The sequence below is a fragment of the Podarcis erhardii genome, assembly GCF_964252035.2.
Source record: "Podarcis erhardii genome assembly, chromosome: 13".
NCBI lineage: Eukaryota > Metazoa > Chordata > Lepidosauria > Squamata > Lacertidae > Podarcis > Podarcis erhardii.
This window is the reverse complement of record NC_138502.1, coordinates 49,520,812-49,533,425: the sequence shown is the minus strand read 5'-3', so window position 1 is coordinate 49,533,425 and position 12,614 is coordinate 49,520,812. Positions and strand designations below refer to the sequence as shown.

Below are 12,614 nucleotides of genomic sequence, written 5' to 3'. Positions count from 1 at the left end.
GCAGACCACAATGATCTCCATCAACCCCTCTAGTTTATGGCTGCCTGACCCATTACTCCTTTTCGCTTCATGCTTTCCTGGCCTGATGACAATGGGAGCAATGGAGGCCTAACAGACCTCGGTTTTGTTTAGGGAAGTGAATCCTTACAGCTCCTTTTGAACAAGTGCAATTGTACGTCTGTGCAGGAAGATATCTTTTGAACTTTGAAAGTCTTGTGTCAACACAGTGTAATCGTGCTAGTAAAGCTTAATGTAGGGGAAGCCAATAAATTCCTTAATAAAGTAAACGAGATGAGGGTTCTCCTGTTCATTAACCATAAAAGGTGTTTAAGTGGCAGAGCCCTGCAGCTTGGTTTATGTTGCTACAAACAGGGAGCTCTGTGCGGTTTAACTATACAAAAGCTCCCATTGAGTGGAAACACATACGCTCAAACTGCTACCGTTTGCGTTACAACGGAATAGAAGCCAGGTTCAGTTAAGAACATGCAAATCCCAGCTATTTCTCTTTCTGTAGGAAAGGAACCAGCTGACACAGACTTGCCCTGTCAACACAATGGTCCCTGCTGCTTTCTAGGGCAGTGAGTTTGGGGTTGTGAGGTGAGCCCCAAGCTTCCCACAGCCCCACCCTAGAGTAAGTGGCAGGGACACTGCTGCCAAGAAGGTAAGGTAAAGGTAAAGGGACCCCTGACCATTAGGTTCAGTCGTAACCGACTCTGGGGTTGCGGCGCTCATCTCACTTTACTGGCCGGGGGAGCCGGCATACAGCCGGTGGCCAGCATGACTAAGCCGCTTCTGGCGAACCAGAGCAGTGCATGGAAATGCCGTTTACCTTCCTGCCAGAGGGGTACCTATTTATCTACTTGCCCTTTGAGGTGCTTTCGAAATGCTAGCTGGGCAGGAGCAGGGACCGAGCAACAGGAGCTCATCCCGTTGCGGGGATTTGAACCGCTGACCTTCTGAATGAAAAGTCCTAGGCTCTGTGGTTTAACCCACAGTGCCACCCGCGTCCCGCTACCAGGTAGAACCCCACTTATTCCTTGCATTTAGGCTGGCCAGATTGAACACTGGATAAATATATTACAGGCTGCAGAGATATTACAAGGGCTAGCTATAAATTGCTTTTATTATGTATTTTTTCTATCTTGTATTTTTATGCTGTGAACCGCCCCGAGGTCTACAGATGAAGTGTGGTATACAAATTAAACAAACAAACCAACAAAATACTTGCTCCACCTTTCCCCCACAATTCTTGCAACTTCATTTTTTTCTCAGAAAGTTAATACCAAACCACATGATAAAGGAAGTGACTCTTGCTCTGGTTAAGTGTCTATCATTCATGGCCCAAATTATGGCCTCCCAAAAGCACAATGAGTAATATAAGGTATTTGGCTTCTTTCTTTTTTAAAAAATGTCTCCTGTAATTGCCAGTCTGGTGATGGGATTTTTCCTACCTAACTTTAAAGTACAATTCATTCCTTGGCCTCAGTAGGAATAGTAAATAATGTGAAATATGAAACCCTTTCAAGATCCTGACTCATTTAGAAAATGAGGACATATTCGCTCAATTGTATATGTGCTTCGGGACAAAAATCTGGGTCAAACCATTGGCATAGAAGTTTTCTAAGGAGCATCTAATTGTGAAGCCTGTGCTTTGTGCTGTGACTCAGAGCCACGCTGGATATTTGGGAACCATATCAGTAATCTCTTGCTTTTAAAAAAATATTTTTTATTGAAAAAACCCCGACAAGCAGACTTGTATACTGCAACACGTAGTGGGAAATACTGGCAGGAGGAGCTGGTGGGTAAACCAACTGCTTTGACGCCATTTTTTTCTGCTCAGAATCACATATCCCACCCCAAGCTGTTTTCCTACTTGGGAGAAAAGCAGTTCCAGGGATCTTTTGTGAACAAATGATGGGACCAAATAATATTATTTTCCAAACCGAGCATATTTTGCCAAGAACTCGGAGAATATACAAAAAGGTGATGTGGATCAGAATGTACATGCAGAAAACAAGAAAGAAAGAAAGAAAGAAAGAAAGAAAGAAAGAAAGAATCAAGCAACACTAAAAGTCAAAAGAAGAAGCCTTGGAATGATTCTCAGATAATTGATTTAGCAATGTAATATGGCCCAAAAGTTTCAGTGTTTTTCTTTCAGGGGCAGGGATGTTGGTGAGACAGTGGGAATAAGACTCAGGGATTCAGAATCTTAGAAAGGACTACACAATTGGAAGCTTTGCCTAAGGGCTTCCTTTGGTTTAGATGCAACACTTTTGTGCCTGCAAGACACTTGTATACTTAGAATATAAAGTGAACAGAGCATAAGCAGAGTTTATTCAACTGATGGATGCTTTTTTTTTTTTTTTAAAAAAAAGGTTTTGTAGATTCTAACTGCTTTAGCAATAATTTTATTACGCACGCTACTTAGGAGTTTTCTGCTTCTGCAATCTGTAAATACTTTAAAATAAATGAACATACAGGGTTTTCCCCATCACCACCCTGCCCTTTTTTGAAGACGGGGACAACATTTGCCCACCTCCAGTCTGCAGGGACCTCACGTGTTCTCCAAGAATCCTCAAAGATTATAGGCAGAGGCTCTGAGATTACATCCGCAAGCTCCTAAAGTACCCTTGGGTGCAGCTCATTGGGCCCTGGAGATCTGAATTTATTTAAAGTAGCTAGATGTTCTCTTGGGACGCAGGTGGCGCTGTGGGCTTGCCGATTAGAAGGTCAGCGGTTCGAATCCCCTCAACGGAGTGAGCTCCCGTTGCTCGGTCCCTGCTCCTGCCAACCTAGCAGTTCAAAAGCATATCAAAGTGCAAGTAGATAAATAGGTACCGCTCTGGCAGGAAGCTAAACGGCGTTTCCATGAGCTGCTCTGGTTCACCAGAAGTGGCTTAGTCATGCTGGCCACATGACCCGGAAGCTGTACGCCGGCTCCCTCATCCACTAAAGCGAGATGAGCGCCACAACCCGAGTTGGCCACGACTGGACCTAATGATCAGGGGTCCCTTTACCTTTAGATGTTCTCTTGCCATCTCTTTTCCTATTTGGGGCTGCAGCTCCCATTTATTTATTATCATTTACTCTGTTATCACCTGGTTGGGCATCACTTTCCTTTCCACTTTGGGCAAAGGAGGCGTTGAGCAGTTCTGCCTTTTCTATGACACCCTATAGCCTTTCTCTGTCTTCTCCACACGGTTAACCTACCATGAGCTTGTTCCTCCTCTTGCTTCAAACACAGCCAATGAAACCTTTTGTTATTATTTTTAACCTCTCTTGCAAGCCTGAGCTCTTTCTGAGCTTTAGTCTGCCTGACATTCACTCTGCAACTCATATATACTCCTCCTTTTTGATCTCCCCTTTCTTTCATTTCTTATACTCGCCGTTCTTAACTCTCGGCTCATCTGTAAGCTCCTTAAGCAGCCATACCAATTACCATTGGTGTCTCCCACCTTTATTTCTCGTTGGAACTGTCCACATTTGGGCCTGCAACATTTCTGTGTCTTGAGTCATAATTTTGTTTCTGAATGTTCTGCTTATGTACCACTTTTGTGGCTTGGGAATTCCCTCGCTGCCTGGATATAATTGATTTTTATTCTCACCGAAGTTCACATAGGAAAAGGCATGCAGGTGAAATATCTAAGTCTCTGTTGTTTAACTTCTTCAGAGTTGTGCGGGTCACGTGGAATCCAAACTGTAACGTAACCCTCAGTGAAAATGCCCAAAGCTTATTTATACCAATTTTTCTTAAATACGATTTCTCCTATTTTGGGAGTCTGTGCCATTTAGCAGCCTGGATGGCTTCCAACTTCAGGAACACTGATTTGTGGCAGCTATGAGAAGTGGGAATGGGGCTTGCTACAGTAAGCCTCTTCTGTTTCTCAATGTCCAGAAAAGTTCCAAAGAAAGAGACCTCAGGCATCATAGGAATGAACAAAGCTACACGAAATAAGGTTGGACAGCATGGAAGAAAACAACTGGAAAGACTTGGAAAGAACTGTAAGACAAAATGTTTCTGAGAGGAACTCGAATTCTAAAGTTTATAGGACCCAAACTCAGGCATCCAAACCAGGCAGAGGGCCTTCTCGGTAGTGGCGCCTGCCCTGTGGAACATCCTCTCATCAGATGTCAAGGCAATAAGCAACAATCTTACTTTTAAAAGACATCTGAAGGCAGACCTGTTTAGGGAAGTTTTTAATGTTTAATGCTGTACAGTGGTACCTTGGTTTGCATACGTTTTGGAATTACAAACACGTCAAACCCAGAAGTGCGTGTCCTGGTTTGCAACCTTTTTTTTTGGATTACAACCCATTTTTTTTATTATTATTATGAACAATTATTATTATTATTAACATATTTTTTTTTTGGAAGGCCCCATTGGCGAAAGCACGCCTTGGGTTACCACCTGTTTTGGTTTACAAATGGACCTCCGGAATGGATTATGGTTGTAAACAAAGGTACCACTGTATTGTGTTTTTAATATTCGGCTGGGAGCTGCCCAGAGTGGCTGGGGAAGCCCAGCCAGATGGGTGGGGTATAGTAAGTAAGTAAATAATACCTCACTTTTTAACACAGCACCAGTTTTGCCTCCTCACTCCCTGCACAACCATCCAAAAGGGATGGCTAGAATAGCCATGGTCTGCCCTTAGCCAGTGCTGTGGAGCCACAGCCTGCTTCACATTCTAGTTTGCCCATACAACTAAATCACCTGAGAACACGCCACATCTACATTTTCTCCTTCATCCCACCTTGACATCTGGATAACTGAGTGCTTAACCGCAGTGTCCATAGCTGATAAAGGCTGCTGCCAAAACTCTCCTGTTGAATGGCAGGGAAAAGCAGGCAGGCTCCTTTCCTCTGATTGAGACTGAGTATGCTGCTTAGCAACATCGCACGGCATTGTGACACAGTCACAACAATGGCAAGATATGCTAACTGTTGCTACACAACCAGGAGGCCATTATCTCACAAACGGCTTGAAACGCACCCCCCCCAACAGGTGGGTGGGGTGGATCCTTTCTCTCTTAACACCAGCTCAGGTAAACGCTCAAAATTTGTATACCGCCCTGAGACCTCTGTGTATAGGGCCTGCATAGAAATTCAATAAATAATAAAATGGGAATGGAGTTGAGAGATGACCTAACCTGGGGAGAAAACAGCAAAGACTTGATGAAGAGAGCACAGAAGAGGTTGTATTTTCTGAGAATCCTCTGGAAAAATAATCTCTCAAAGGACCTGTTGATGGTATTTTACCATTGTACTGTGGAGAGTGTATTAACTTATGGTCTGTGTGTGTGGTTTGGGAGCTGCACGGCCGGGGGAAAAACAATGCTGTCCAGGGTTGTAAAGACTGCGGAGAGAATAATTGGGTGCACTCTTCCCACCTTGGATCACATCTAGGCTGCCAGGTGTCACAAGAAAGCTGCAGAGATAGCGCAGGAGAGTGCGCACCCCGGAAATGATCTCTTTCAGCTTCTGCCTTCCGGAAGAAGGTACCGGGTTATAAACACTAGGACTAGCTGCCTGAGGAACAGTTTCTACCCAAATGCAATTCTGGTTTTAAACGCAGTATAAGGAGTCTCTATAGGAGTCTATTGTATTTTAAAATTGGGTTTCAGAGTTTTTAGGGGTTTTTGAATGCCTTATGTAGATTTTTCTATTTCATTGTTCTGTATGGGACAATAACAATAAAGATATTGTATCGTAAATAATAATAATAATAATAATAATAATAATAATAATAATAGAGGAAATCATATATAGAGGTTCCATGGGTGAAGGCAAGCGGAAGTCTGTGGAAAACAAAACGCAGGTGTAATAGAATCGCTTGTGACAAAGTGACACAATTCAAGAAGGTTGTGGGACCTCTTGAGAAGCTGAATGATATTTGCAGGGTATTCCAGACCACAGAGGTTTGTAGGAACACACCCGTCTTGGAACTCCTCTCCTCTCTGGGAATACAGACAGGATCAGAGATGGTTGATGTAGAAACATCCGAAAAGGAACTGGAACAAGATAATGATTCACCACCTACTGAATATCTGCCTGCCAATGGTTTGATAGGTTTGTGACAATATGCAGACATTTTAAAAGGTCCGCAGTTGTGCATCTTGAAGAAGCATCCCTGTGAAAGGCTTATTTGTGAGTATTGCTTCTTTCAAAATCTATTGTACATTTATAGGGTTATATAGTCTCCCTTCTACTCTCTTCTCATCTATAGAGTCCCAGCTCTTCATTATATACTGCTAGTGACTGATAGATGCTTGTACTATCTCAATGCCTAACTTCCCCTCTTCTCTTCTAAAAGAATCTATGGATATACAGTGTTGTAATATTGCTGAGAAGCTGATGCAGGAGGGCAGATTTTGTTAAACTGCTTATTTCACAGTTTGGGGGTGTCATGCAAAAGCATTGCACCGTTTCCAAGAACCTGTCTTGTTTCCCTGTGAACTGAGAAGGCATCACACTTTGCTTTCTGTACACAAAAGAGAAGCCAAAACTTAAAAGATTATCTCAACTGCTTGCTGGGGTGGCATAGTTCTGACAGATATCAATTCTATTAATTGCTTTATAGCTTAAAAGCAATGCATTCACTTCGGAATAGACTGCTTGTTAAAAAAAACAAAAAACCCCTTGATGAGAAAACCATTTGACAGAAAAATGAGGAAAAATGCCAGAGAAAGTTCCTATATCCTAAACATTCCAAGTGGATGACATAAAACAAAGTCATATTTCTAAGCTCACGGTTTATAAGGAAGAATGGAGAAATGCAGCATGAAAGCAAAACTTGGATATTACACTTAAACCAATTTTTGTTCCTTACAGAAACTGATAAAGATCCCTTCTGTCATAGAAAAAGGAGATTTCCTTGCACACAAAAATGTACCTTGGCTGACCTCGTGATGGCCCCAATCTCAGAATAAAGGTCCGTGCTGTCTGGGAATTTTTCCACCACTATCGTGCAGACGTGATGAAGGAGAGACTGCTTATGCACTGTGTCCTTGACTTCTGGAACTTTCTCGAGGTAGCTCAGTTCAAAGGCTTTGGCCTATATGAAGGAAAGAAAAGAAATAGAAACATGTTGCATTCACTTCTACATGGCAATCTCCTTTATTTATTTTTTATTTTTTTAATATACCATGTCTGAGGGGAAAGAGACTGCTCTCAGGAGACCCTTGGTTAAAATGGAACATGTTACTAAACAGCTGCAAAATCAGATTTATACATAGTTTACATGTTAACATGCATCTGAAAGCATCAATGTGCTAATTCTTTTTTCAAAAAACAACAAACCCAGTGAGGACTTCCGTAGTCACAAAATGCTGCACTCACCCTAAAATAGCCCAAACAGACCACTGAGGACTGAGTACACTCTGACTGAGCATTGCAGGGGCTGGGAGACAAAAAACAACAACACAAAAACAAAACCCAGATGGGTTTGGGAATACAAAGGAATAGCTAGCAGTGTTTCCCAACCTTGTGCCTCCAGCTGTTTTTGGACTACAATTCCCATCATCCCTTGCCACTGGTCTTGCTAGTCAGGGATGATGGGAGTTGTAGTTCAAAAACAGCTGGAGGCACAAGGTTGGGAAACACTGAGCTAGAGAACCCAAACTAAAACACCCCTTTCTAACTGTGTTGCATTTTAATGTCCCATTTTACTGTTTCCCCTCCAAATAGTTTCGATGGCAAATTTGCTATGGTTCCCTTAAAAGATAGACGCTGTCCATGCAGCCATGCTGAGGGAAAACCTTTGTGTTGTTTTGCTGCAGTTTCTATCACCGTTTGGGAAGAAGAAGAGTAAAAAATAATACAGTGGTTCCCCGCAAGACGAACGCCTCGCAAGACGGAAAACCTGCTAGACGAAAGGGTTTTCCGTTTTGGAGGCGCTTCGCAAAACGAATTTCTCTATGGGTTTGCTTCGCAAGACGAAAATGTCTTGCGAGTTCCTGCAGGTTTCCCCCCCTTTCCCTAAGCCGCTAAGCCGCTTATCAGCTGATCCGCTGATAAGCCGCTTAACAGCTGATCGCTAAAAGCCGCTAAACCGCTAATAGCGCTAATCTGCTAAGCTGTCAATGGGCTTGCTTCGCAAGACGAAAAATTACGTCCATGACAACATTTATTACCAGAGGAGAGCTTCCGGTATGATGGCGACCAGCACTCTACTAATGTGAGCTCGTTGATTTTATCTTTTTATTCTTTCTTACTCCTTTTAAAGACTATTTTAATGAACATTGAGCTCAGATAAATCTAAGCATCCCACCGCATTCTATCTCACTTTCTGTATTCCTGACTCTTCTTGGAAGTTTAAAACTGAATTGACGCTCCTTTCCAAGAACAGTCCTGGATTTACAGAAGCCATTCCAGTTTCTAATTTGATTCTAATTTTACTTGTCCTTAGGACATCCCTATTTTTGGAGAAATGTTGTGAGGGTATGGAGTTATCCGACCTCTGAGCCATCTGAAGGCAGCCCTGTTAAGGGAAGTTTTTTTAATGTTCAGTGTTTTATTATGTTTTTATATATGTTGGAAGCCACCCAGAGTGACTGGGGCAACCCAGTCAGATGGGTGGGGTCTAAATAGTAAAGTAGTAGTGGTAGTAGTTGTTATTATTATAGAATAGGAGGTCCCTATTTTCATCAGAGAAATGCTGGAGGGTTTGTCCTCCACGAGAGGGTGGCAACACAAGAAGGTGCCTTTTCTGAGGTAAAATGCTCTCCCCAGGGAGGCTCGTCTGACAGGCCTTTCTTACATATCTTTAGGCGCCATGCAAAAACTATTTCAGTATAACCAGGCCTTTGGCCTTTAACTAGGTAAAGGTAAAGGGACCCCTGACCATTAGGTCCAGTCGTGGCCGACTCTGGGGTCGCGGCGCTCATCTCGACTGAGCAACAGGAGCTCACCCCGTCATGGGGATTCGAACCGCCAACCTTCTGATCGGCAAGTCCTAGGCTGTGTGGTTTAACCCACAGCGCCACCCGTGGCCTTTAACTATCTGTGGGCAATTTTAGAAGTGGGTGGGATGTTTTTAATGTATTTCTCTTTCCTCTTGGTTTTAATCTATATGAGGTTTATTGTCTTTTGTATGGCTGTAGGTTGCTTTGGGGACATGGGTGGCACTGTGAGTTAAACCACAGAGCCTAGAGCTCAGAAGGTCGGCGGTTCGAATCCCCGCGACGGGGTGAGCTCCCATTGCTCGGTCCCTGCTCCTGCCAACCTAGCAGTTCGAAAGCACGTCAAAGTGCAAGTAGATAAATAGGTACCACTGTGGCGGGAAGGCAAACAGCGTTTCCGTGCGCTGCTCTGGTTTGCCAGAAGCGGCTTAGTCATGCTGGCCACATGACCCGGAAGCTGTATGCCGGCTCCCTCGGCCAATAAAGCAAGATGAGCGCTGCAACCCCAGAGTCAGCCACAACTGGACCTAATGGTCAGGGGTCCCTTTACCTTTACCTTAGGTCGCTTTGGCATGATAAAGCAGCTCACAAATGTAATAATTAATAATAAATAAACAAACTGATGGGTTGACTGTGATAAACACCTGACTATTGTTTTCTGTTGCAGGGCCTCACTTCTCTACACTACTTCTCTACGTATTTTTCAAGGTTACAGCATATTTCCATGTGACTAAAAAGCAAAGCCAGTTTAGGCAAAGAGACAGGACGAGTCTGACCAGTGGTGGTGCTACTACGGCCAGCGTTTCTGCCACCTCCAGTGGCACCACAGTTCCAGTGCAGATGCTCTCAACCCATGTTTTTCTTTTCTCTTTTCTCTTCAGAACAGCTCTATGCAAGGCAGGGAGAAAGAGGGCAAACTGAAGGCTGCCTCCTTCTCAGAGTTCTCCCTCCCTGTGATTTCTTCCTATGTCCTCATCTATCCAGTCAGATCTGCTGCAATAACAATTAGGCAATAGTGAAAGGAAAGCTTACATTGGTTCCATTGAGAAAATTTCCAATGGCTAGTAGAGTAGAAAGGATAAATCCCAAAGTTTTGTTGTTTTCAAGCTGGTCCATTCCTTCCTTCAAATCCAAAAGTGGTTCTGCAACCTCCTGACATTAACAGGAAATAAAGAAAATGCAACATATCGTGTATCAATTCAGTGTTTTTAATTATTACGAAAATTCCCAAGCTGTGCTCCATAGATGTAAAATTGCAAGGCTGTCTCTCCCACCTCAGCTACTGAATGTTCCCAAAGTTAGTGCCACTTTCAACCCTAACAGTAAACTGGAGTCATTTAAACTTGGACATGCCTGTTAAATTGCTTTTTAATTTGAGCAAGATGCATGATTCTGAGAAACATGAAGGCTGCTATAGGATGTACCCCTGAATGGTTTAGATAGCCTAAGGCCCCATTTCCCCTTTTGTTCCACACTTCGTAAGAATTTGGAATTTTCAAACAGTGCAGCGCTGATCTTCACTCTCGATTTACTAGACTTCCACAAATTTATCCCAGCTGAAATCAGGCACATCAAATTCCTTAACTTGGTCTCATGAGAATGATTCTTCTTTTATTTATTTTTTCCTTCTTGGCATTTGAGAAAGAAGAATAAAGACCTCCAGCAATGAATTATAATAATGGTTGCTTTCGATTCATCAAGCATTAACTGAATTTACTGGACAATGCTCTTGCCCCCCCTGCCCCCCCCATCAAAAGCATGAGGGCTACATTATCAACACACTTCATACCATTAGCTAGATATCAGTGTGAAGGAAAAAGGGGAAATCTGTACTGAGTTCAGCCACAACCATAAAGAAGAGAAGCAGAAGCAGGCTTAGGATAGACTTGGCACCACACATACAAATCTCCGTGTCAGGGCCAGAGATATGGGGATGCCTCTCCCACCAACAAAGACCGGCTCCTTCTGCAAGCAGCTGTGGTTCTAGAAACTGGTTTTCCAGAAGACAACACTCATTTGCTGGATCTCAGTGGGAGACTCAAGTCACAGAAGCCAAGTGTACACATTTAGGCTCCAGTTACAGTGGTCCCTTGTGTTGTGTAACCTCCAGGTTACAGAATCTTTGGGTTACGGTCGGGCAAACCCAACTTCCGGGTTTCACCGCACGCGCATGCGCAGAAGCACTCAGTCGCACCACGTGCATGCACAGAAGGGCGCCTCCGGTTATGAAGTTTTCGGGATACGGCCAGGCCTCCGGAACAGATCCTGTTCGTAACCGGAGGTACCACTGTATAAACAATGTTATTATTCTTTCTTTGGAGTGTTCCCAAAGGGTGGGTGGAATCAAATTGGGTAAGTTGTGACTTGCAGTGGAGAATGTGTGCTTACCTTTTCCCCTCCTGTTCTTTCTCAGATTAACCCTCCCCTCACTAAACTACATTTTCACACCTGGAGGGGAAAATATAGGGAAACTACAGGAACCAAGTCTCTGCAAACCCCTTTCTTCACTTCCAACTCCCAACCTGCTCAGGCTTCAAAAGGGAGAGGAAAAAATCGCAGATCTCCTTAGGTGTAGCTTGAGTTTTACTCTATGTCAATAGACCTTTCTGAGTGATTACTGTCTCAGAAGCAAATTTGTAGTAACTTTCATATAACCAGCCTGCTTCTGATAACTAGGAATTACCTTTTCCACAAGCTCATAATCCATTTTGAATGCCCAGAGCTGAAGTCTAGGAGAAAGTTCAGTGATGGAAGAAAGAGTCAGAAGGAACTGCTCAGCGCTGCCCAGAGGAATATCAGGGTTGGCTAGCTGAGCCTCCTGAATTTTCTGCTTCTCCTCTTCTGTGGGAATCATTGTGAGGATTTTCTAGAAAGACAAGAAAAATGACAAACTACATACACAAGGCTAAAAATCAGAGGCAGCTAATCCAATCTAATCTGTGCTCACTACAGTTGAAATACTTTTTTAATACATTCTGAAGATACAAAGCCCCAAGTGTTGAGAAATATTAAGCACCGCATTACCATCTTCATAATTTTCCACCAATGCTTTTCAAAGCAGCTGACAAAATAAATTTAAAAACCACTGCTGGCTACCACCAGCACAATCTGGAGGAAGGGGGTTTGTGCCTGCATGTCCATTGTTGACTATGGATCCATCTGCACGAACAGGTGCTCTGTGTGCAGGCCCTGGGGCAGCATGAGGGACGACACTTGTACAAGCCCGGCTGATGGGCTAGCAAAGATCACAACCATGTGTTCAGGAGGTCAGGAAACAAGGAGGAATGAACACAACACAGGTCCTCTTCCCTGCCTGTTCCAAACATATGATTGGTACTGCTACAGAATGTGGATATACGTCCAACCCCAAACACCTATAAATAATGATAAGCTCTTAGCTCAAACCTCAGGGCCACCTGTGAGGCAAGGTGAGGCAATCACCTCAGGTGGCAGGATCCACAGAGGCAGCAGATCTGGCCTCCAATGAACGCATCTCCTGCTGCCATGGTGGCAGCAACAGGTAAAGCGTGCTCCTTGGAGGCCAAACGTGCCTCCCTTCTGACAGCCTTCCCAGGCTGGCAGCCTCTCCAGTGGCCTCTTGGCGAATAGGAGGTGCTGCTGGTTTCTTCTCACCCTTGTTCCCAGTGTAGATCTTTATTCCACCCATGTTCCCAAAGTTAACAACTCGCCCCTTCTTCCCTGGCCAGGGGAGCCTGT

At 43.7% G+C, this 12,614-nt stretch overlaps 1 protein-coding gene across 13 annotated transcripts in view; it reads right to left on the bottom strand.

Moving 5' to 3' along the window:
* Positions 1-12,614, bottom strand: part of FHOD3 (formin homology 2 domain containing 3) — a 366,192-nt gene that overhangs the window by 38,320 nt on the left and 315,258 nt on the right. For all 13 annotated transcript variants that reach the window (XM_081836232.1, XM_081836231.1, XM_081836221.1 and 10 more), the window contains 3 exons: positions 11,581-11,763; positions 9,930-10,049; positions 6,890-7,051 (listed from right to left, as the gene is read on the bottom strand). In XM_081836232.1, the coding sequence (XP_081692358.1) occupies positions 6,890-7,051; positions 9,930-10,049; positions 11,581-11,763 (465 nt within the window). The remainder of the gene's footprint in view (positions 1-6,889; positions 7,052-9,929; positions 10,050-11,580; positions 11,764-12,614) is intronic.